Source organism: Melanotaenia boesemani, chromosome 5, assembly GCF_017639745.1.
Source record: "Melanotaenia boesemani isolate fMelBoe1 chromosome 5, fMelBoe1.pri, whole genome shotgun sequence".
Classification (NCBI taxonomy): domain Eukaryota; kingdom Metazoa; phylum Chordata; class Actinopteri; order Atheriniformes; family Melanotaeniidae; genus Melanotaenia; species Melanotaenia boesemani.
This window is the reverse complement of record NC_055686.1, coordinates 3,943,031-3,968,915: the sequence shown is the minus strand read 5'-3', so window position 1 is coordinate 3,968,915 and position 25,885 is coordinate 3,943,031. Positions and strand designations below refer to the sequence as shown.

General features: G+C 39.9%; 3 protein-coding genes across 5 annotated transcripts; 2 read left to right on the top strand and 1 right to left on the bottom strand.

Moving 5' to 3' along the window:
• The first annotated feature begins 1,979 nt into the window (after positions 1–1,979).
• LOC121640278 (GTPase IMAP family member GIMD1-like) lies at positions 1,980–3,290 on the top strand. The gene is made up of 3 exons (XM_041985981.1): positions 1,980–2,145; positions 2,234–2,496; positions 2,981–3,290. The coding sequence occupies exons 1-3, from the start codon at positions 1,980–1,982 to the stop codon at positions 3,254–3,256; spliced, it is 705 nt and encodes a 234-aa protein (XP_041841915.1). The 3' UTR covers positions 3,257–3,290.
• aimp1b (aminoacyl tRNA synthetase complex interacting multifunctional protein 1b) lies at positions 3,277–8,140 on the bottom strand. Of its 2 annotated transcripts, none has more exons than XM_041986256.1 (7): positions 8,001–8,140; positions 6,817–6,911; positions 6,473–6,586; positions 4,595–4,780; positions 4,310–4,509; positions 3,921–4,092; positions 3,277–3,837 (listed from the first exon to the last, which is right to left on the bottom strand). In XM_041986256.1, the coding sequence occupies exons 1-7, from the start codon at positions 8,030–8,032 to the stop codon at positions 3,671–3,673; spliced, it is 966 nt and encodes a 321-aa protein (XP_041842190.1). In that variant the 5' UTR covers positions 8,033–8,140; the 3' UTR covers positions 3,277–3,670. The 2 variants fall into 2 exon arrangements, with proteins under 2 accessions (XP_041842190.1, XP_041842189.1); XM_041986255.1 differs by having other exon boundaries at positions 7,948–8,048.
• Positions 8,141–10,277: 2,137 nt separating this feature from the next.
• Positions 10,278–25,430, top strand: LOC121640462 (phosphatidylcholine:ceramide cholinephosphotransferase 2-like). 2 transcript variants are annotated; one of them, XM_041986233.1, is made up of 7 exons: positions 10,278–10,398; positions 20,393–21,062; positions 21,153–21,270; positions 21,341–21,398; positions 22,967–23,062; positions 23,575–23,741; positions 24,508–25,430. In XM_041986233.1, the coding sequence occupies exons 2-7, from the start codon at positions 20,533–20,535 to the stop codon at positions 24,679–24,681; spliced, it is 1,143 nt and encodes a 380-aa protein (XP_041842167.1). In that variant the 5' UTR covers positions 10,278–10,398; positions 20,393–20,532; the 3' UTR covers positions 24,682–25,430. The 2 variants fall into 2 exon arrangements, with proteins under 2 accessions (XP_041842167.1, XP_041842168.1); XM_041986234.1 differs by lacking the exon at positions 10,278–10,398 and adding an exon at positions 15,934–16,028.
• Positions 25,431–25,885: the final 455 nt, after the last annotated feature.

Here is a 25,885-nt window from a genome sequence, read left to right as displayed (position 1 = left end):
GACCTTATAAAGCAGCAGATGGGACGGACTGGTTATATTTTAACCAGTAACCAATCCTGTATGCCCTTATTATCTTCCTTGTTGTTCAGTCCAGGAAATGTGTTGCTGTTCACCTCAGCTGCTCAGGTAAGGCAGGTAAGATTCACCTTTATTCATCTCAGGATTCAAATGCTGTGTTTAAGTTTTTCTCAGAGTTCAACAATAGCTTTAAAAAAAAATCTCTGTCCTATAGTCTGATTGAACACATTGTTGGTTCATCATACACTGTTTATTAAATTTGTTATAAAAAACTGTAAATTTACCTGAAACAAGTAAGAAGAGCCAGCTCCCAGGCATGCTTTGCAGTAGAAATATGAACAAAAGGGGAAATAATTTGGTGTCTTAACATAATATGTCTAAATGTTGATCTTGTAAAATATTTAGGGCTGTCAAATTATTCAAATTTTCTGTACCATGTTCATAATTCATACAGCATCATCTCACCAACCGTCTCCATGGGGATCATTTCTGTCATAAAAGCAGCAGATGTGACGGCTGTTAAAAGAAACTCTGATAACAATGATATATATATATATATATATATAAATATATATATATAGGAATAGGCCTGACAATTATTTCGTTTTATCACCTCATAGCTAAGAGTGTCCCCGTGCAAATTCCAGTTATCTATATTTAACTACTGACGAGGTCATAAATCACACAGTAAATTTAGAAAAACATTTATGTTCTTGCATTGAAAGTTCAATTTCAATGCAAGAAGATTACAACACAATTCAAATAATGTATAAAGTTAATAATAATCAGCTGCCATTCTTTATCCAGAGGCTGTTTAAAAAGAGGGAGAAATGTTATGAACTTAGAGGAAATTTAGTGAACCCAAGGTACGGACAAATATTAAGTTTCATTGTATATCTGTCACTAAAGTCAGACTGTGGAACAGCTGGTCTGATGACTTAAACTCGAGTTCTACTCTGAAATCATTTAAAAGAAAGTACATAAATGATATAATAATGAATTATGATAAATGAAATTCTAAAGATCCTGTTGTGGCTAATAGTTGTATCAGCTGCTCTTACCATCTATGGTGGTGATGTTGTAAATCTGTTTTGTATTTAATGTTCATTTTGTTTGGAAATGTATAATCTGATGACATTTTTTGTAATGAGTAGGTGTTTTATAAGCTACTAGTTACTGCCTACACCCTTTTGGTTTTCCATCTTCTCTTCTGTAATTTGCTTTTAGTGTTTTATTGACTTTCACTATACTGAAAAAAATGTGTTTATTACACCGGTAACAATTGTTTGAGGCTCTATGTCTGCTCTCTCTGCTCGTCAGAGCACTGCCGTGTACCCTCCATCCTTCCTTCATAAGAGGGAAAAAAAATCCCCATAGCAACCAGTGATTTATCAGGTCCTTTTGTCTTATTAAATATTCCACCATGGCTACCCTGACAAAGCCTAAATGATCTCAGGGTTTGTGTTGTCTCCAGTTAGAACAAATTAAATAGAGAATTAAGCCAGAAGCTCAGCAGATTTCAAGATTAAAAGTCCTGAATCACTTGAAGTGCTTACTGGAAGAACTTGAAAATAAACTTAGCACATAAAGTAAGGAACTTAGAGTTTGTTGTTGATTCGTGGTTATAAATCCTGTTTATTTCACATTTAAAAGGAGCCACATTTGTAAGAAAAATGTGTTTGTGGGATGAGCAGCAGAGTTGAGTTTGTAGGCTGTGCCCATAGAAAGGTTGCAGTCTTCTCTCCCAATGCAAACGTTCATTCTGCTGTTGACTCTAGTTCTAAGCTCCCAGTACCACCAGGTTCGGGTGATTGGAGCCCAATTAGCAGCACCTGCTAGCATGAACATGCTTTCAACAAGTGAAATAGAAATTGGAATGAAACATTATGTATAGCTTTCCAAACTGAACTGGAGCTGAAAGTTGAAATGAAAACAAAACTTAAATTTTTTTGTTTCCTCAGATGGATCTTAGTAACAAACACTGTTTCCATGGAAACAGTCTGTATAATATCCCTGGCAGATGGCATTGTTATGGAGGACAGGACCCGCAGAATGTGCTTGTCTTGAACGTGTTGTTGCTAGGTGACAGGCAGAGTGGGAGGAGCTCTGTAGGGAATGCTCTGATTGGTTAGTCCCTTTTCCTTATAACTTTCTATTTTCTAGTACTATTTTGGCCGCATTAAATATAGAAATTGTGCGTTAATACGTCTGGCAGGTGGACACGAGTTTCCGACAGGCTGCTGCATACCTGGTGTTTCCATGACGACAGAATGTCGGCTCCTCAGCCAAAATTTTCCAAAATATTTCAGAAGACAAGGGGCGGAGTCTGACCTGAGGCTGAGGGTGGTGGATACGCCCCCTCAGATGCCCCACCCACAGAGCCTGAGCAACCTCTGCCCTGAGGGCGTGCACGTGCTCGTGATTGTTGTGAGAGCCGACTTCCTTCCTGAAAACTCACAGCTGCATCAGCACGCTGAGGTAGGTTGATCTTATGCTTCTTTACATCTCAGTTTGTTTTTCTTCTTCACTTTGTTTGTTTTCTGTTTCATGCTTTGATTTTATGTTTGTTTTTTGTGCATTTTTAATCATTATTTATTTGTTTTCTGTCTTCTTTTATTGTTGTTTTTTTCCCTTTATGGTCATTTTGTGATTTTCCTTGCTTATATATTTTTATTTATATTTGTTTTCTTTTTCCTTTCTGAAAATTTTGTGTCTGTTTTTAAATCTGTGCTTGTTTTGTCCTTTAAAGATCTAGCTTAACCTGTTTGAGGACATGTATTTGTTGTCTTTCTGGGTTTGGTTTTGCACAGGGTTTTTTTATATAGACTTTTTCTAAACATTTTATGAGTTGTTTAATAATAATAATAATAATAATTTTTATTATTACTATTATTTTTATTATTTCCTCCTTTTAGATAGTTTTGTGTTTTTGTATTTACTTCATGTCTTTCTCGGTTCCCAGAGTCTCTTGGGCCCAGAATGGCGTGATCACTCCTTACTCGTCCTCACGCATGCTGACTTCCTGGAAGAGGCGGGGCTTCATCCATCAGTCTACCTCACGCACACTACTGATTGGCTGAGAGCCCTTTCTGAGCAAGTTGGGGGCAGAGTCTTTTTCTTGGACAACAGCTGTGATTGGCCGTCCATCAGAGGTCGACCACTCAGAGACCAACTGCTCCGCCTCTCAGCGAACAACCATCACAGATCTCTGAGAGTCCAGACAGAGGTCTCACTCTGATGCAAAGCTTGGGACTTTTTATCTTTAACTTCATATCAGCTCACAGAGATGTTACACTAATTTCTCTCAAGTCAATGTTTGAATCATTTTTATAATTTTTGCATTAATTAATTTCATGTCTGAAAAATCTTTATTTAATGGTTTGGGTCCAGGTCAGTGACTCCATAATCAGTTCAATCTGTTCTCAAAACTTATTTATTTGGTAATCATGCTTTCTTTGCAGTTTGTTGAACAGACTCTGGTGGAAGTAGATGACAGATGTGTAACTCATATTTTCAACATTTTAGTGATAAAATGTTCAGATAGAACCTATGTTAAACTGATGTTCGGTTGTTCTGACACAAAGAAAAAAACCAAAGTTAACAGAGGTTCTGGTTCTATGAAAAGTTTCTCAGCTTCATCCTGGTGCATGGTCTATCTGATGGTGCAGCTGGTGAGGGTGGGGGCCCTGCACAGCCCCTTCCCCTTCACCTCAAACCCGCAGCCTTTGTAGTTGGCTACGCCCCTGCAGTCCACTTTCAGGTCTGGCTGTAGAAGGTCCCAGACCCTCTGCTTGGACTGGAGCTCCCGGTCCGGTTCACCTGGAGACACAAGGACATTGGAGACGATCTACTGGCTTTATGAGTAGATCTAAGATAAGTAGAAGAGATTTCACCATGGTTACCAGGGTAACTGAGAAAGGTGACTCTGTCTCCAGGAGCAGAGCCTGATGGTGGAACCAGAAGCTCGACACAGGTATCGGAGGCAGAGCAACACAGGAGGCGTGCCTGTGAGGCCACGCCCTTAATCTTAGAGGCCTTAACATTGCATAGCAGCACAGCCAGAGAGCCCTGAAGCTGCAGACAGAAGTTATACATTTTAAAAAGATTCCTCCAGTCACTAAAAAGAAACAGACAAAACAAAAAAACCATGTACTAAAGCTGCAGGACTACAGCTGAAATAAAAAAGTCATGAAAGCAAATGAATGAAGGTTTAAAATCATTTTAAGATATTAACAATGAAGATATATTTAAAGATGGAATCTGAGCACGTGAGGATGAGGTGGTGCGTCACCTCGTCCAGGTGTGGATTCTCTCCCAGCCTACTAACAACGGTCCGGGGCCTGTTTTCTCCCACATCCACCTGCTGGACGCTCATGGCCTCGGCCAATGGGTGACGGCGGATGTTGAGGATCCGTCCGACTCTGAGATCCAGGCGTGATGGGTCGATCCGAGACTCCGCCCCCAGAGACAGAGGGTCTGACGTGGGACGAGCTGACAGAGATAAAGAACAGCAGGTCTTTTAATTTCACCTCCAGTATTTTCCTCTCACCATCCCTCCTTCCTTTACCATCCTCACCTTTCCTTTCTCCTCTCCTCCTCCTGCTCTGCCTCTCTCTGCCCTCAGGTGAGGAAGAGGAGGAAGAAGGAGGATTTGCAGTTGTAGCAGCTGCTGCTCCAGCCGGGGAGGTGGGATGGGTTACAGACGACAAGGGGGTGGGGCTGATACTTGAAGGAGGTGAAGCCTTAGAGGCTAACGCTTTAGCTAAAAGAAGAAAAAAGATCAACAGGAAAAAAACTGCAGGATTTCATCTCTCAGTCTGGCTGTCATCGTTTGATCAAACTATAAAATATTCTGACTAAATGAAGTTTTTATTAGGTTAATGAAGAGATTTCAATCAGTGCATGTGTTGCTGAATGAGACACAGAGAAACAGCTGCAGATGTTTAAATGTTTCTGTCTCTATGAGAATGTTTAAAGGCTTCTGGTTTAGCTATGATGACCAGTAATGAGTGTGTATGGCTCTCTTCTGCCTTTCCGTAAACTCAGCTGGGTCAGGGTGCTGTAAAAAGTCATTCCCAGGACTGACAGATCTACAGATGATTTATTAACTGTCACCACAGAAATCAAAGATGAGCAGGAAGTTTCCTGTGAAAAATTCATCCTGCAGGCTTATATTTTTCTTTTTTTCTTTTTTTCACATTTAGAGTCATGTAATCCAGCATATCATGTATTTCAGTCCACTCACATACTCATGTGCAAATAGGATTAAATAAAATAACATGGAATACAATAACAGTGAGTCCATTTTGTCCAGTAAGAAGAGAATGGCTCCAACTTAAAACTGACAGTAGCTGCAGTCTTTCCCATTTTATAAATGTGATGTCCATCCATGCCTTCAGGGTCAGGCTTTCCAGTAGAAGCCATTTCCTGGTTATTTCTTTATTAGTTGCAACCAGAAGAATCTTCTTCAAAATTTAGTTTTTTTTCAACCAGTTCTGGGTTTTAATTCAAAAGTACATAATCGTAATTTCAAGAGGTATCAGGTCCTTGAATATACCTTGCAGGTCCTTGTGTATCCTTTCCAGTAGTCTCTAATGAGCAGGCAGTCCCAAAAGACAAGGCTGTGGTTTCCATTTTTGATGCCGGTATTAATAACTAAAATTTTCCAGAAACCAGTGAAACCATTCCAGTAGAGGCTCTGCTGCTTGCATCTGATTAAAAGATGGATCTTTCAGTGTGTTTTCAATCTGTCCTGACTGTGTTAGTACTTGTATTTTGAACTGTCTCATTGTGAATGGATCTCCCATGTCACATGTTCAAACAAGGTCTGAACAGGCTTGAGTAGAAGTAGGAGTAGAGTAGAAAAAAAACAAGTGTGATTTTTTTAAAAACCGAAGACTTTGGGACATTTGGGAACCGTCTTAAACAATTTTAGAAAGTGAAGCTCTCTAACAGAAAATGGAAATGTGGTAATCTGAGGAGATTTTTAAGAAGTGAAAGTAAGTAACCCCTCATTTCCACCAGGTGCAGGTTACGGCTGTACCACAGCCTCCGCTGCTATTCGGCCGTTTTAGTCAATGGTTTGGTTTCCACCGGGTGCGCTGCAGCACCTATCAGAAGCGTGCCAGAAGCTCGTTGTCATGGCTTGCCACAGAATTTATGTGCAGAATCTATTTTTGATGCTCCACGCACCCAGAATGCATCAAATTCCACAGTTCAGATAGCGGCAGACAGGAAATCAGACACGGGAGCAGTGTTATGGGTCATTGTAAAAGAGATGTTTAGTCTGGTCTCCGTACGTCTTTACACATGGAAATCAGTGAGAGGGAGGTGTTTCCTGGAAGTCATGTTTAGAAATGTGTGACACATGATGTCATGGTAAACTTTTATCTTTTGTTATTTAAAGATCCAGCTTTATATTAATGCTTAGAAGTGTGTGTGTGTGTGTGTGTACCAGCACGTCTCTTCTGCTTTTCCTGAAGTTGAACTCTCAGCTGTTCAATGTCCTTTTTCAGTTTGGCGTTTTCCACCAGCAGCTTCTTCTGCTCTCTGACCGACGCCTGCAGCACTGCAACACACACGTTTTTAAGCACAAGGGGGCACCACACTGCAGACGTCAGCTTTTCAATGAAACTGGAAGCACTGACTAAAACTTTTGGAGGGGTGGTGGAGGTTCTGTTTAGGTCTGTTTGGTTCTGTTTTAATTAAATTGTTTACTCTTCAACGTTATTCACTGGTGTGTGTGTTGGTAATATGTCTTCTGTAGCTGGTAAGTAACGCTTGTGTCTGTGGTCTTACAAGCCTTTTCTCTGCTCAGCAGGGCGTGGGTTTTAAAATACTCCATGATTTGCTCGCCATCATCTGGATCAAGCTTCATCAGAGCTGCTGCCAGGCTGGAGACAAACAAAGAGGGGAAAGAAGAACAGAACAGGGGAAGAAAGCTAAGAACGTTGTTTATTCTGTGACTTTAAAAAGAAATTACAGCTTTTGTCAATCTGAGATCTTAATAACCATTTTTAAATGATTCATTTGTATGTATTCACTCCATACTATGTCATCTGTGTTGTTGAGCTCAGTCCATCAAAGCTCTTCACACTCTGTTTGTATAAAGATAAACGAAAGCTAATGACGCACACCTGCTGTGAGGTTGCTCAGCATTTACATACATTTGACTGACATCGACACAATTATCTGTACTGTGGTGAAGCGAAAAACCCCCAGCCTTTGAAAATAATCTGATTATAACTGTATATATAGAACATAAAGAAAAACTGTGGTTAATCAAAGGGCAGATTATGAGGTAGTTTATTTTCCTTTTTATTATTCTTGCAAATCTTGTGTTTTTATTACAACTCACTGCCAGAACAAGTGGATGAAACTAGAGGCAGACAAATAAGAGTTACATTCAGTGTTTCACCATGTGAGGACCTGCCTTGAGTCCCCGTAACGTAGCTCTGTGTACATGTCCTCGTGAAGAGTAATAGACAAACACATTCAACCACACACACACACACACACACAGAGCAGCTGTTGAGCTACTGACAGATACAACAGCTGCAAACAGGCCTGATGCTAAAAATAACACAAACTGGTACAAAACACACTCAAACGTGCCGGCTGATCTTCAACACTAATGTCCAAATAAACAGTAGATAATAAACAAATTCAATTCTAGCACATATCAGGATGCAGATCCAGCTTCGCAATGCTGTTAAGGAAACAGAAGAATATTTCATCTAATGAGTATTTAGCTACTTGACTGACTTGATTTAGGAAAAAAGCGACCTGGTAAAAAATGAGAGGAAACATCTTTGACAGAAGTATAAAAACTGCAGCTTCACAAACAATCTGACGTGAGTTATATGCGTACAAATGAAGACTCAGCTGGCCTAACCTTTGCGTGCCCTCTGCAGGGATCTGTTGTATTACCTGCAGGTTTCTTGTGTTTCAGCGTGAGCGTGCATTGAAGCAGAGGTGTGTACCTGGGGTTGAACAGGTTGTCCACGTTGTCCATGCTGTCGCTGGGTCGGCTGCTGGCGAACAGAAAGCTCACCGAGTACGTTCGGCTCAGATAGTCTGTCAGCTGTCTGCTTCCATCTCCAGCTGGAGTCAGCACCGTCTATGGCAGGAGGTCAGAGGTCACACGCCTCCACTTTAAACCACAGAAGAAGAAGAAGGATCAGGCTAAAAATTAACAGTGGAAACGCTCGCTGCTCAAAGTTTCATTCAGTAAATGTTGTAGCAGGTTTACTGCATTATTGTGTTGCTTTGAGTTGTTTCACTGCTGTGTTTCCTGTGAATTAACTAGTTTCCATACAAATTTAGATGAAATAGATTTAGATTTAAAATTAAATCAACAATTTTCATGTTTATAGTCAGAAGGAAGGTGGTTTGACTTCTGCACACTGCAACAGAAAATTTCAATCATGTTAAGCAGTTATTTGTTCCAGCTGCTCGTTAAATTAATTCGTTTTCATGGTTTAAGCACATTATGTTCAGGGTCTTTTATGAGATTTTAAAAGTGTATTTCATGAGAAAACTGCATTTAACTGCATCAAAATGTGTATCTTTATCTGTAATTTTAAAATAAATAAATAAAAGTTTTTAATCTGATTAAAACTTCGATACAGTAAATGTGTTTATTAATTTAGAGAAAATGGATTCAGAACAAAATGTGTGTGTTGGATGTTTGAATGGGTGGGCAACCCCCTCTGGTGGAAGTCTTCAGTACTACAACAAGAAAACTAAAAGATTTTCCTCAAAGATTTCAGCAGAATATTAAAAGATTTTAAAAATACATTTTAACTGCTGCATTTTTCTGTCTTTCACAAACATTTTTGGTTAGAAATTATAGAGGCTGAGCAATTTTCTGACTTAATTCTGTTCCTGAGTTCAGAGAATTTAAAACCCAGACAACAGAGAATGTTGTTTAAAAGAAAGAAGAGATCGGAGAACAACTTGGGGAAGTTCAGGTTATAAGAAAGTAGTTTTATTTCTAACCGGCTGTTGGATCAGAACTAGAGATTTAAAGAAGTTGAGCAAACTGATGAAGACGGCTGGACCACTGGACAAAAACACTGGAGCTCCTGGAGAAGATTGTGGAAATAACGTGGAAACTGGACACTGCAACGAAATCACTCTACAGTATTTTTGGGATTTTTGTAATAGTTTTAGACAAGTATCTGTAAATAGCAGATTTTTCTTTTCTTCTCTTTTCCGTTTTATTATTATGAGACTCAGTGAAATTTAAAATTTTTCATTTTAGTTAAACATTTTAATGTGAAATTTTTATTACTAAACTAAATCTTGGTCCCTAATTTTCTGACTTTAAAAAAATGGTCTTTTCTTTCTCAATTAATTTATAAGATTTTTTGAGTGATGTGGTGGAAAATTATGGGGAGACATTTCATTCATTTATAAATTAATAGATAAAAAATAGATTTTCCATGAAACAAATAATTATGCTAATTAAATTGATACAAAATAAATACATACACAAAATATACATTTTTCTATGTTTAACTTATTTATTTAATGACACCTTTATCTCTTAATAAATAAATAAATAAAATATTGCACTGAATAAATAAATAAATAAATAATTTTTATGACATTAAATAAATAAAAATTATGAAATAAAAGTGTAATTAAATGATTAAGTTAACCAGTAAAAAAATAAATTTTATTATTCTTTTTAATTTATGTCATTGGCATATTTATACACTTCAGGGAATATTTATTAATTTCAGTTCTTTTTATTTATTTGATCATGAATAAATGTCTCTCCATAGAAAATTAGCTCAGCAACTTAACTCCCAACTCTTTATATTCAGGAAATGAAAGACATCTTTTTTCCCCTCATATAATTTAATTTGACCCCATTTCAGTGTGAATTCACTTCTTATACAACTTGCCATCAAACATGAACCTCATCAGGAATATGAACATTTGCTTCACCGCCTCATCTTGTGTTTATTAACTTTGACACTAAAACAAATAAAGGTATTTGAGTATATTTTTTTCAGAAATAAATAGAATTCGTGAACGTTTCACGTAAATCCTGAATTTCCATTTAATTTTCTGATCTTTCGTCTTTTTTTTTTTTTTTTTTTTACGTCTCGGTCCTGTTGACGGAAACTCTCGAGTGAAACCGAGCTCAGGTGAGTCATGGCGGCCGGTAAGCAGGGCGTTTTCCAGGAAGCTGCCGCACCATATCTGGAGTCTAAACACCGCCAGGTGGGAGGCGCGAGACGCGGTCGGGGCTCCTCCTTCAACAAACACAGGCTCGCGCTCAGTCAGTCAGAAAGTTTTCATCGGAGGAGGACGAAGAGGCCGCGAGGAAGGAAAAGTAGCTGAAAAGAGACTCCTGCCGACAGAGCGGTGAGTTTGTTTTAACCAACTTCACGCGCAGCAACACGCGGCTTGTTTAAGTTGTTTTAATCCGTTTGTGACGGTTCATAGACAGAAAGTTGTCGCGCGACAGGTGAGTTTCTGAGTTCCTGTTTCTGTAACTGAAGCAACACGAAGGCCAGAAAATAAACTTTTTACAGAGATAATCCGCTGCTGATCGATCAGTCTGAACTGATTTTAAACGGATTATTTTACTGATCACACCCTTCCGTCTGATTCTAGTAAAGTTAAAGTTATTTATATGTTACAGTTTGTTGTAAAAGTTAAACTGAGTGGAGCTAAATTGGTTATTGATCCGCCGGTTATCGAGTGTCTTATATATTAAACAATAAAAAATAAAGTTTAACGCTCCTATCCTCTCACAATGAACAGTTTTATGCTTTACTCTTATTTCATCATTACAATTAAAACCTAGGGTTTCAAATCTATCTATCTATCTATCTATCTATCTATCTATCTATCTATATATCTATATATATATATATATATAAGATATTATTTTTATTTATTTTAGTATTTACTGAAGCGCACTGATTGGTTTTTGAGACAGATGTTTAACTTTTTCCCAACACATGCTGGACCTGTTTTCTTTACTTTCTGTACTTTAACTAAATGAGATGCTTCAGGGCATCGACGTGGTCTGTGGTAAATTCTCGGAGGTGTTTCTGACCAGCTGTTGATCAGAGACGTAAAGCAGAGCTGTAAATGTTGTGATTAGCCGATGAATTCGATGCTCGCAGCCATGGTTTGTCTTGTGTTGATGAATCAGCCCTAGTTTGGGGAAATTGAATTCTCATGCTCGTAACTCGATTATGCTTCATTTCTGTTGCTCTGTAAACAGGATGCTGCTGAGAGCAGGGCAGACGGGCGCTTTAGTGACGGTTTGGGGGCAGAAATGTGACGCTGAAATGAATCCAGAGCTGGAACTAAAATACAGCTCTGATGTTTTATGTGTTGACCTTCACGGCCTGAACAGCAACTTTCTAAAGGAGGGAAACGTGGCTGTTACTGGAGAGCTTCGTTAGAAAAACAACCATGATGAGGACAGAGTGAGAACTCTTCATGACCTAAAAATGCTCCAGATCAATCATTTATGTTCATTACTGTACAGATATGTTCCAGACTTCATCATGATCTCTCAGAGGTAAACATCATGTTTCAGGGGGTGTGACATCAGGCCTGTTATGTTCATATAAATGTGTGTGATATCCACTGAAAGTCCAGAATCTCAGATAAAAGCTTAATAAAATAATTTCTATCACCACCAAATAACAAATTGTGCATGAAGATGTAGACATGTTCCACATGTTCACCCCACCACATCTGCAGCGATGCTTCCACTGCTGATGAAGTCCAAAAGCTTTCACTTTATTTTCATACCAAGGTTTACACAGCCTGTGTGATTGAAGACAAATAACCTGCTCTTTTAGGGGCTTTATGAGGTTTCAAGTGGTCGTAATAAATAGCTCTTCTTCTTTCTGAAGGTTTTTCTTTGGGACATTTTCTACTTTTTTTAACCCATATTCAGTCCAGTTCTTGTCTCTCACCACTTAACTCAGACCTGTGAATCATTCAGGATAAAGAGGCTCCGAACTCGAAGGATGAACCAGAGTTCTGTCCACACACAACAGACAACTTAGCAACAAACCAGTTTAAACTGGGTCTTTAGGCTGTTTGCCACAGTGACACATCATTTGTTCCTATTTCTTTAGTTTCTTGTGGGAAAACCAGCAAAGATCAGACAGTCTGACAGAAAACAGGACTGTAGCAACAACAAGGTGATTTCCAAACAGCTGCTCGCTGGAAACCTGGCTTATCCCAGCAGTTTGTCCTTAAAACGTCTGAGGAAACAGATTATGTTCGTAAGAAGTCCTGAGCCAGGGCCTGAGAGACGGAAAAGAATCATTTTATTGTCATTGAATAACACAACGAAATGTGTGCACATGCAGACGTGTTCAAACATAAATACACTGTAAACATTTCATAGAAAAATTAAGTGCATCAGTGATAGAAAGAAGTTCACGGGCAGGTCGGATGGTGGAGGTGGGGGGAGGTGGGACGGGGGCACAAGCTCGGCTCATAGACAGCTGAGGGGTAGAAGCTGTTCCTCGGCCTTGTTGTCTGGTACTTCAGGGCCCTGTAGCTCCTCCCAGAGAAGACATGGTGGAAGGGTGAGTGATGTCTGGGGATTCTGCAGGCAGCGTGACATGAAGATGTAGGAAGAGTTGAGGTTGAGAGATCTGGACCTTTAGCTGATCCAGCTACTGTTGACTGAAATGGTCTCCATGGAAACGCGGCTATCAAGAAGCCAGAAAAGGCTGAGGTATGTCACAAGAACTGGACTAAAGATCAGTGGAAACGGGTCTGATGGGGGGATGGATCCTCCCCAGAACCTGGACCTCAACATTATTAAAGCAGTGTGGGATCATCTGGACAGAAAACAGAACAAAAGAAACTGAAACATCCAAACAAGAGGTTTGGAAAGTCCTTCAAGGATCCTGGAGAACTATTCTTGAAGACCATGATCTTGATTAACAGGATCTAGTTTAGTTATTAATAATTATTCAAGTGTCCAAGAACAATTATTGATATTCAATAAACCAGTGAATGAAAACAATCTTGGGCACCACTGGAGGAAACCGGTAACTCTGGACTGAACACTGGTCTCAGTCTTGCTGAGCTTTCATCTTCACAACCAGCTGTTTGTTATAAGCTGAAGAAATGATAGAAAGTTTGTCTCAGTGGGTTCAGAATAAAGCAGCTCAGACCAGAAATTCCCCTTCAAGCTCCTTAGAGCTGAACAAACAAAACATGTATCTAAATCTTTGCATGTTTCAATAAAGCACCAGTTTCCTGTTAACGAAGAAATGAGGTGCGACTGGATAATTGTGCTGAAAGCTAAACAAAGGTGTAAAGTTTCTTCCTGAAACTGGAGCTTTGTGTCACTGTGAGAGTAACCGATGTTGGTTTCTTCATGCTGCTGGATGAGTTTCTGTGGACGGCAGAGTTGTGTGTTTGTGCAGGCAGCTTCCTTATCGCATACCAGCACTCACGTGCACACATCACACATGCACGTTTGTGTGAAATGAGAGGCAGCAGGCGGAGGAGGCATTTAACGGTGGACGGAGACGTGACGTCCACTTTCACTCGTCTGCAGCAGTTTAGCCAACAAACATTGCCGTCTGAGCGCGTCGCCCTGCACATGTAGGACAAAATTATACAAAATCCTCATTTTTAGTTTCATTTGTAGATGAGTTAAGTTCTTATTTATAACCTGAGCTGCATCCCAGAGTCTGGAGTCTTCCAGGCGTCTGGAGATCACGCAGCCACTCTCACATGTGCGTAACAACGTATGAAACCTTCACTCATGCAGGCGGTTCTTCGCTTTACTAGCTGATGGTGTGGACTGGTCCAAAGATGTCGACAGAATACAGAAACATCCCACATCTTACAAAACCTGCACGGACAGCTTATGTTTGTGTTAAACACGTTTATAAACACCTAATGGAGAAAATAGGTCTAACTGATATTATTTTCATTCTTAAATCACATAAATGTGGTAAAAGTTTTGTGCTCTTTTAAATAAACTTAAGGGTTTTCATGTGATGCTTTAAAGTAAGTTTACAGTCTCAGCTTGTCCCTCCTCCTCTTCTGGTTCCTGTTTGTCTCCAAAGCTGAAGTTAAACTAATTATTTCTGTCAAAACTCTGAGTTTAGCCCCAGCTCTCTGCTGGTCTGGAGCAAACAAGCTGTAGGCTGAGTTAAGGAGCTCAACCGGACTGGTTTAAATGGTGTAAAGTGCAAAACCAGTTTAGCTTCATGTCTATTCAACCCTTAAAACTCAGCATGCAGACATGATGTTTCTCAGCTGTCAGATTGTGAGGCTAAAATGATGTAAAATGAATGTATGAATAGATATAGCAACATAAAGACCGACCAGAAGAAGAAAGCAGAATTTATTACTAACAGAACTTTGTAGAAATTACACACAGATCAACAGAGACCAAGCCTTTTCTCATCTCATCATTCTTTCCAGTCTTGGCTTTCAGAAGAAAAAATATTGGCATTGAAACAAACACACAACAGAAACTATTTCCATGTTTGGTCACCACAAGCATATTAACTTAGGTCACAACCAAACGGTAGAGGCAGAAGCATGAGCCCCCCTTCTTACATTTGTAAATGATATTTTCCTTACATTTTTAGGACATTATCCATGTTTGATATACAACAAATGAATAAGAGAAAACAAAGAGCATATACCCACATACCTGCATATTTATATCCACATATGACATACACATACACACACATGCACATTTCATATACATACAGATATGTACACTACACATACATACACACATAAGTAAAAATAATTAAGTAATAATCATTGTTAGAAAGCATTGAGTATTATTACATCATTCAGATACCACGCTACTCATGATTAGCATTAGCAGCGTTGTTTTAGCTAACGCTAGGTTTTAGGTTTCAAGAAGGTGGTTCGCTGTTTGTCGCGTATCCGCTCTCTTCTAACTAAAATAGCTTCAAATATCAGATATACTGTTCTTTTTAGCCACAAGTTCTTCTGCATCCACATTCTTTAGCCATCACAACACACTCCGTGTGCTCTACATCTGCATTAGCCTCTATATGGAGCATCCAGGGCAGTAAGAGGCCATTTGATTGGCCGTTGATGCACATGGAGCATGAATGCATAGCAGCATATGGAGCAGTCTTGTTATGCAAATACAGGGACTATTATATATCCCAGTTTAGACAGCTGACAGCTTTGTGGTGGTATTAGTCTGTGTATATCACACACAAAGGTGCATTTTCAGTATATCTTCTGCAGCTCTAGTTCTGCAGCTTTCTGTGCTAAATGAATCCAGACAGGAGCGGAACTTTCCACAGAAACCCAAAAAGTGTCTCCTGCATATGTTCACTTTTTACACCACAAACACAAATACCTCACCAACGTGTGTGTGTGAGGCCTTGCAGTGCTGTCATCTGGAACTACGTGTTTTCTCTAAATATCAGCATGACACATTATCAGGCTGACTTCACCATGGCAACCTCCTCTGCCAATCACAGCTCACAACTGATGGACATTTAACAATAAACAGCATCTTTGATCTCTCTTCTGTTAACATTCAGATGAAATGGTTCAGCTGGTTGTAACCGGGTCTCAGTAAAGCTTCACCTGGAGTCCCAGGCTCCCCTCCCCCTGAATCCACACCCACAGACACAAACACACCCCCACACCAGGTTTACACAACTTGGCATGCATGTCTTCAAAGGGAAAAAAAGTTTTTACATTTTTTTGTTAGTCAGCCAGAACTTCCACTCTGCTAGTGGAGACCGGCTCATGACGTCTGGAGGCCGTCAGGCTCGTTTCACATCTGCGTGGGTGTGTCAGGGTTAAAGGAGTGCCTCCCCCAGGTTAGTTTAAGTCAAATATTTAACACTTATCTCTGTCATTGTGTTTGCATTCCTCACGTTGTGCAGACGGGAATGTCTCGACACAGTGGGGTGGAGACCCGATACGTGGCTGTTTCTACAACACGAAGCCTGACATTTCAAGGCGAGAACTCGGTTTTAGAGGTAATGTAAACGTTGGTGATTCATGTACCTGCCTGAAGGTGATAAACTTGTAGAGATAAAAGATAAGAGAATTCCTGCTACAGAGTTCAATGGCTTTGTAATTCAGGGTGTGATTCAGAGAGAAGAAATGAATCTGAAAAATGTCCCATTTTTAGACATTTTCTGGACTTTTGGGTTTAGTTTAATGATGATTAAGACTTAAAACTTTTGATGTTATTTGTGGTCCGCCTGTTTGTTTTTGTTTGTTTATATAAAATTACATGTAAAAATCAAGGTTCGGTGCTCTTTCTCAGCTCTTTTAAATGAGCATAAGAGTTTCATAACCTAACAAAGTGATGCTCAAAGCAACGATCTTAGAAGGAAGTCTGTCTCAACATGTTGAGCTGGCATCTTGTCCCTCCTCCAATGATGTCTTCATTTTTTTTTCTTCTGGTTTCTGTTTGTCTCCTAAGCTGAAGTTAAACTAATTATTTCTGTCAAAACTCTGAGTTTAGCCTCAGCTCTCTGCTGGTCCGGAGCAAACAAGCTGTAGGCTGAGTTAAGGAGCTCAACCGGACTGGTTTAAATGGTGTAAAGTGCAAAACCAGTTTAGCTTCATGTCTATTCAACCCTTAAAACTCAGCATGCAGACATGATTTATTACTAACAGAACTTTGTAGAAATTACACACAGACCAACAGTGACCAAGCCTTTTCTCATCTCATCATTCTTTCCAGTCTTGGCTTTCAGGAAAAAAAATATTGGCATTGAAACAAACACACAACAGAAACTATTTCCATGTTTCCACTTTTTCCTCATTTCCAGTTATTCCTGCTTCTATTACCTGCTATCCTCACTAATAAGAAGATAAGAAAAACTTTACTGACAGGATATAAATGTCTGGAAAACCTCCGTAGATCACATGAAGCAGGGGGTGTCAAACTCCCGGTCCTTGAAGGGGCCGCTATCCTGAAGGATTTAGTTGTTTCCCTGCTCCAACACACCTGATTTAAATCTAAACCTGCAGGATAATGCCCCTCCCCCCTTGAGGAGCTAAGTTTGACACCCCTGATCTAAAGGGTAAGCTATCCATCACAACTTACCCCACAGGGTTACACACTGCCCTTCCTCAGACACTGAGAATGTAATCAGTGGCGCTCGCTGGAGATCTAGCAGTTTTAAGGGTTAATCATGAACACTGAAGCGTCATAGGATCAGAATCTGAGGAAACTTTATTGTGACTGTAAAAAGTCTTAAAGCTTTTAGGACTTTGAACCTATTGTCACTTGTTCCTGTTAATATTACTCACTGTGGGTTTTAACTACGAAACTCTCACTTCTGTGGAAATGGTTCAGTCATGCCAGCAAAGCAGCTGTGATGTCATAAATCGTTTTTTACAAAAACAGCAAAGGACTGGAATCAGCTGACAACACATGTTGGCATTAAAAAAAGTTATTAATACAAGTGATAAAAATTGACTCCACCAGCAGATGGTACGGTCTTTCTGCTGTGGCTTTTCTGTTGTTGACTTCATTCTCGTCTGGATTTACATCCCTGAAAGATTCGGGTTGATGTGTGGTTGCCATGGGGAGGAGGATGGCAACCCATCTGAAACCAAGAGTCAAGACTGGGACTTCTACTGGATGGAGAGATCTCAGGGAAGAGACGGGATAAGGAGAATGACGGATTAGCCGTGGTTAGGGGAGATCTCGGAGAAGAGACGGGATGAAGATGTGTGATGTGGTCACACACATTTGATCCAGTGTGTTGATATCCAGCTGCTAGCTTGTGATGTGGTGATGTCAAGCAAAATTTAGCTGTGTGATGCTCCAGGCTGGAAAATAAAGAAGTGAAGGGTGGTTTCTGAGCCTCGGGGAGGGTGCAGAGCAACAGCGGCTCCAGGAATGTGCACAATAAATATCTCTGTTCTACCAACACGAGCCAGAGTCAGAGTAGTAATGTCAGAAAGTTATGTAATGCTGGTTTAAAGTGAGCATTTGATAAGTCCTGAATATCCAGTCTTCATGTCTTCGACATGTTTAGACTGTGCACTGTATGGTACAAGTCCAGATGTGGTGGTGTTTAAAGCTTGCACTGAGATGATTTCAGCTGATCTGATTTTTGAGGAAATAGAATATAATTGATTTAATTGATGCTGTGCCTGCTGGATGTGTGACCAGGCTGAAATAGCATCTGTTGATAGAAAAGAACAGATGAAATGCATCAGTATATTTATAACACGTTGAAATCCTCTTTTAACCAGTTTTAAAACTAGCAAATAGTTTCTAAAGTTAAATTCATGCTGTTTTTTTCTTGCTTAAATGTGATTCCTTACAGTCCTGCTCTCTCTTTACTGCTCGTCACTGAATCGCATGACTTTTGTTGAACCAGTTGTGGCTGCTTAATTTCTCTGGGGCTTTTTACAGCATCTTGTATATCAACAGATTCATTTGGGGGAATTTTTAAATTAGACTTGTGATAAAAGTTAAATTAACCCTTAAAACACTCCTAGAGTGCTATCACTTCTATCATCAGTTCCTCAGCAATGGTAGGGTCTAACTCTGTGTAGCTCATGATAAAAAAAATAATGACTATCACTATGTTGCTAAGAGACCTCTATTTAGACCTGGAAATGATGATGAAGCCACTTCCTGTCAGACTTTCCACCAATCAGAGAGCTTAGATTAACAGTAATGTCCAATCAGGAGCAGCCAAAGATCAACCAGTGAGCAGTAAGTTCTACGTGTGTCTGAAAGAAGAAAAATAAAGCTCCTCTATGGCTGGAATAAGATTGGAATTCATTCAGCAGCTCCGAATTTAAAATTTCTTCCAATTACAGGGCTTAAAGTATTCCGGCACCATGCCAGATCTCCGGATTTTCACTATGATTCAGGAAAAACAAACTATTAACTATGGATATAGTGGTTGAGACTCTGAATTGTAGAAAATGAAATGAACAATGAACAATGTTAAAGTCAGAAATTACACGTATACATCTTGGAAAATAAGCAGAACTTGATGCTGCATGTTTTCAGTGTTCAGCAAATAGTGACAATATACCAACCTTCGCTTTCTTCGCCGAGTTAACCTGTAGCATGTACGTAATCTCCGAGTGGTCTTGAACGCAGCATCCAAGCCGATGGTTGTTTCACTGAAATCAGATTTTAAAAAAATGGAGAGTAAATTCATGAAGCCAGGGAAAGACGTCCTAATTAACAACGGCCTTAGAACCAAATGGCGCTGGGCATGGATAGAAGAAGGGGTGGAGACGGCAAGCTTTTTGGGAGCTGGTGCCAGAAACTAAGAGAACCAGTTAGGCCTACTTGTTTCTGTGCTGTGCTCGAAGAAGCTGGTGTAGCAACTAGTGGCAAAAAAAAGTTCTATGACGCCACGAAGGAGACCCAGCAGCAGTTCACGCTCTACATACAAGTCGTTTGGCGGGAGCAACAGCCACAGCTGACGTAGCAGCCATGGTGACTGATCCATGTTAAAAAGGAGAGGAGTCAAAGCCCAACCAAAAAAAGAAAGAAGAAATAGAACAGGAGAAAAACGTGTCAATGATTGATTGTACTGGAGGCTTCAGTTTAGCAGTTCTCAGTTTCTGAAGTAAACTGTATTTATTTTCTATCCATTTCTTATGCAGTTTAATCAGGTCTTGGAGCACTTTAACCTTTTTGTTGCTGTTAATTGAACTGACTTGTAGTTTAGTGTATTAAATTGCATTTGTTTATTTTGTATTTTCTATAACCTAATTTGATATTGTTTTGAACAAAAATGATGGAAATGTTGCAATTTAAAATTACAATGTTACCTAAAGTTCACTGTCGCTTTGTAACAGTTTATTTATATTTATATATATATATATATATATATATATATATATATATATATAAATGGCCCTTTAGTAAATTAAATGATTGCTAAATGAATCATTTAAATTAATTAGCCTGACTGAGTTTCACATGTCCTTATAACATTATTATCTTTACTTTCTAAAATTCACATTTAAACTGTAGGTCATCTTAAGCCCTGCCAAGCACAATGCCAAAAGTTGTTTGCCTATAGTGTGTATGCGTCAGATCCACTACACCTCCGCTTCCTGGAAAAAAGTTCAGGCTCAGGACTTTTTTTTACTTTAAGCCCTGCAATTATACTAAATTTTACAGAAGTACACAAAAGATACGACCAGTACTACATAATGTGAAAATATAAAAGGATATATGAGGTAAAAACGAAGAACAAATTGAATGAATAATAAATAAAAATGATCTGCTAGATGGCTTAAATGTCAGGTTCTGTGTGTGGCAGCTCAGATATGGACCAGTCTGGTTCCTGGTCCACTAAACTCTTTCTCTAAGTTAAAAACATGCTTTGTGTCTTTTAAGATTTAAACCTGCTGACCGGACCAGCTCGACCAATCACCTGCCTTCCCTGTGACCTGACCAGGTCAGCTGATGCATCACAGAGACTTTGATTGGTTGCAGCTGTGAAACTCATTGATTAGAGAATCGTTTGGACTCGATCGATGGCAGCCCCAGAACTGGTCCAGGAAGACAGTCACATCTCAGCGGAATCCAGCGTGACCTCATCAAACTCCCCTACACAAACTCATCCAGAGACGGTTGCCAACGGCAACCTAAACCCCCACGCCTCCTCGCTCCCTGCCGACTGCCATGACGGTACAAGCCAAATGAAGAGCAGCGGACTGAGCAACCTGCTGAAGCAGAACCAGCTCATCAACTCCCTGAGCAGCCGGCTGCAGCGCCACTGCGACTACATCAAGATCAGCGTGCAGGAGGAGCGCGCCAACCACCTCCCCGACGAGTGGTGGAAGACGGGCGTGGCCTTCCTCTACGCCCTCTTCATCCTCATCTTCACCACCGTCGTCATCGCCATCGTCCACGAGAGGGTTCCGGACAAGTCGGTGAGCCCGCCACTGCCAGACAAGTTCTTCGACTACGTGGACCGAGTTCCCTGGGCCTTTACCATCACCGAGACCAATGGTCTGATCCTGGTGGGACTCTGGCTCATCCAGTGGCTCTTCCTCAAGCACAAGTAGGACCAGTGGCTCGAAACTGGGTCCAGTAACAACTCTCAGACTGTAGATTTAACAGAACTGCTTTCTGATGATGTTTTATGTTCCAGAGCCATCGTTGGCCGCCGATGTTTCTTCCTGATCGGGACTCTCTACATGTACCGCTGCGCCACCATGTACATCACCACCCTGCCGGTGCCGGGGAAACACATGGTCTGCGCTCCAAAGGTACGAAAACGCCGCTTTTACTCGCTGCTTCACAGCTCGCCTCCATAAACAGCTGTTTCTTTCTTTGCAGCTGTACAACGACTCCATGGGGAAAATGTGGAGGATCCTCCGGCTGATCTCAGGAGGAGGTAAAACACAAACTACCAGCTCTCTGATTGGCTGCAGTCAAACGGGCAGTTTTATAAACCAACAGCTTGGCAAGTAATTCTGCAGAGAAAGTAGTTTCACAAAAATGATCAAAGACTCTCGACACAGCTGGTTAAAAAGTATAAAAAGCCTTTAAACCAGGTCAGGTATAGGTTCAGTGTTCGCTGTGCCTCACACACACTGATGGGCCAGAACACACCCTCATACGAGCTGGTTTAAAGACGAGGAAGTGACAAGATTCAGGTTGACGTGCAGAGAGGGAAATGAAAAAGATCGACGACTCTGGCAGGGATGGAATTTGTAGAGAACATAGCTAAAGCAGTGGATGAGAAACCAAACACAGTGGGAGTGTTTACTGACTTACACAAGACATTTGACACGGTCGATCATTTTTTACTTCTAAAGAAATGTCAACATTATGAAATTGTCCAACTCGCTGATTTTGTTTAAAAAGAGCTTAAAAATGAAAATCAATGATTATGTGATGGTTGTGTGACAATCATGATTTGTGGATGACTACAAACTGTGTTTATTTGAAGAAATAATTTAAGTTTATAAGTAGTATGTTGCAGGGCCGTCGCTGATAAACATTTAATTCGTTGGTGGGAGATACTAGGATACTAGGATGGGCTTACATAAGCTATGAGCTTCAGCCGAGTCCTTTTTTGGTTCTTCAATGGTTTGATGTTTGTGTATACCTAACCAAATAAAGAAATGAATTACAATTAAAAAAAGTAAATAAATTCATAAAAAGAAAAAAGACAGTGTGAAGAAGAACAACAAGAAGGGGTGGCAAATAAAAAAAGAAAAAGGGAAAAATAGTTCAAAACAGAAAAAGATTATTAGAAGAACAACAAAAAGAAATGAAAATAAAGTCAAAAGGAGAAATAATAAAATTAATAAAAAAAAGAAGTGAGATTAAAAACAGCAACAGAAAGGGGGAATAAATAGAGACATAAATAAATAAATAATAAAGAAATAAACTCAAAAATACATTAAAAAAAACAAACGGAGGCCAAAATACAGGAAAAAATAAATGGCAAAAAATATATAAAGTATGAAACAAAAAAAAAGAAGGAAAATTAAAGTAAAAACAAAAATTATTCAAAAAAGAAGAGGTGGGAAAAAAACAGAAAAGGGGTTAATAAATAAACCTAAATAAAAAAGTATAAATAAATAAATTAAAAAATCTAAAATTTAGGATGATTAGCTAAAAAGATGCCTCAGCAGGAAACCTTTGTACAACTTAAACAACCTGGACTCTGGAGGACTTTTATTTTCGGAGAAATTTTGGTAAAATGTTGTATTTCATCAAAAAAATAAATAAAATAGAATAAAAAAGAAGCCGTTTGTCAGGCTGGAAAGACTTCTGATTTCATTTCACCTCCTCTGTCAGTTCTGGGGAATCAGGAAGCTTCATTCTTCCCATTTTTACACGACTGCTTCCTCTAAAGTCTCCACATGACTTCTGTTGTCATGACAACCACCAGGTAGATTGACATGAATGAGGAGGAAACAAAGTGGTCTCATGGGTGCTTGTTGTGTTCAGGTTTGTCGCTGACGGGATCTCACCTGATGTGCGGAGACTTCCTGTACAGCGGCCACACGGTCATGCTGACGCTGTCCTACCTCTTCATCAAGGAGTGTGAGTTCTTCCCTCAACCACTGCCTTCAAACATGCTGAGTCATCCCTGAGGGAGGCTTGGTGTCTTTCATCATTCCTTTTTACACCAGTCATCAGTTTCAGGCTGATTCTGTTGCTCACAGCGCCCCCATGTGGTCACATGAAAGTCTGTCTGACTTCTTCCTTTTCTGGTGGTTTTTTGGATCAATAAGTTCATTTTTCATCGTTTTTCATCATTATAGAACAGACAAATGAAAAAAATGTCTATAAATGAATGATTTAATATAACAAATAATTTTATGCCTTATTATCAGTTTGTATTGACAGTGAATAAAGTTTAAAATGTGGTTTATTCCATTCATATTATCTTAAATCTGATTAGGTTTCTTTTTTGTTTTCATCTCACTGGGTGAATGAATGATTGTACTGCTATCAGACAGAAACAGAAATCAGGGTTTACAGAAGGGAAGATTAAAACTAAAAGATGCAGTGATTGACTCTGTGTGTGTGTGTGTGTGTGTGTGTGTGTTCAGACTCTCCTCGCTGGATGTGGTGGTATCGCTGGTTCTGCTGGTGTCTCAGCGCCTCCGGAATCGCCTGTATCCTTATCGGTCATGAGCACTACAGCATTGACGTGGTGATCGGATACTTCGCCACAACCAGGATCTTCTGGTGGTACCACACTATGGCCAACACACACGTAAGCTAATACACACACACACACACACTGCCCTCTGCTGGCTGGATGAACCTCACCTGTTTTCTGAAATTGAGTTCTGAATGAATATACACATTAACAACCTGAAAAATAAGTACAGCTTTCATCTCAGTTTATTATTTTCAGGTTTGTTCCAACTTCCACATTACAACGCATACGTGTACCTTTCCAGGTGTGTGTGGTAATCCTGACCACCTGATCTGACTCACCTTATCATACAAACTGAAGTCACATCTGTTAAGCCAGAAAGATAGAAAAGAACCGTTTAGCTCCATCTTCAGGGACTGGGAACACTGGGAAAGTAGTTTTAGGTTTTTTATTACACAGCTGTGTGACAGGAAAGTGGGTCAGAGAGAGGTGGGGAACAGCAACATACCCCACTCAGACACCGTTCAGGTTATTTTCTCCAGTCTCAGAATCTTGGTGCGTCCTGGTGAACTGGTTCCAGTTTAAGCAGAACCAGAATGGGAGTGAGAGTCCCTGTATGTTTATACTGGGATGGAGAAAGATATGAAAGATTCAGCGACTAGGACAACTTGTGCAGGTACACTGAGTTGAAATAAGATTATGATTAGAAGTATTTAAATAAATGTATATTTATATGCTTCTGTCCAAACGGAGGGCTGGTTCTTTCCTCCATCTTCAGGTATTTCTGAAAGAAGCGTGAGGAACGTTTGTGTGTGTCCGTCGTCATCGAATCCTTTTATTTACTGGAAATGTTTAATCTGGTAACTCCATGTGTGTCCAGGAGCTGCGTCGGGCTCCAAACAACTACCTGTCCAGGACTTGGTGGAACCCGGTCTTCAACTTCCTGGAGGGGAACGTCCAGACGACTGTCCCCATCGTGTTTTTGTCTCCGCTGGCCCTCCTGTCCTCCTGCAAGCAGAGGTACAGGATGGTGGAAGGTGGGAGAGACGAATAAGAACAAAGATGGAGGAACTAGAGGAGACTCGCCCAACAAGACGGACTTGAACATCATTTTATTAGAACTAGAACTTAAACTCTCTCCTGTGTACTGAGGAAGAGGAGGAGGCACAGTAAATGTGCCACAACGTTTACATCAACAGCACCACTGTTTATTTATTAATCAGAACAACGCTTGAGATGGTGTTCCTGCCAGAAACCACAACTACCATTCATCCTGTCTTTCATCATTCAGAGCCAAACTACAAAGAAGATGAAGTGACTCTTAACTGCAGCACCACATGGTGGCACATGGTGTTCTAGGTGGCTACTCCTGCTATGAAGTTTGTTAGCTATACGCTAGCTCTTTATTTTTCCTTTTTTTTGTAAACTTTTACGTGTAATGTGACTATAAAAGTTAAAATATTCCACCTCCTGACAAAGAAACGGTCTGACTGGGATCGTTTGGAAGCTAGCAGCTAATAGCTTGCTAGCTGTTACTAGCTAGCTGTTTTAAATCTCCAGACAGGTTCTTGTTAGTGTAAATTTATGTTTGTTGTTGTCTTTATGTTGTTGGTCATTGTTGTTTAACTTATATTTGTTTAGGTATTAAAACTCTCAACTGCCAAAACTTGTTGATGCTGATTGGAGGTCTGATGAAGCTCCAGAGAGACTTTCGTCCATCCTCGTTTGCAGGTCATTTTTTTGTTAACTTGAACACTGCGTGACAGACAGCTGTTTGCTTTGATAATAAAATGGTTATTTTCAGCATTGAGCTGATATTGATGAGTGATAGATGTGATTATTGACTCCAAGCAGGTTCTGGAGTGACAACAATGTGGACCTGACTTGAGGCCATAACTCAGCCACGTGTGGCCCACAAGGAAACAGCCATAAAGAAGGCGTCCCGTATTAGGACCACTTCTGACCACAAAATACTTTCTGTAATTCTCTAACTAACGTCCAGGCCAACAACTGACATCTGGATCACATCTGGTGACTTGCCAATGCTGTAACTAAGACATAAGAGCCCAAAGTAGCCTGGATTCAGCCCAAACATGTCGGCTATCTGGGTCCTTCCTGCCAGATTTAGTTCTTAAAACTTAAAAGTACATGAGGATTGGGGAAACAGCACTTTTCTTTAAAGAAAAATTGGCTAATAAAAAGTAACATTTAAGCAAATCAGGTGTCATGAATACTATAAAAACATGTCAAATTTTGTG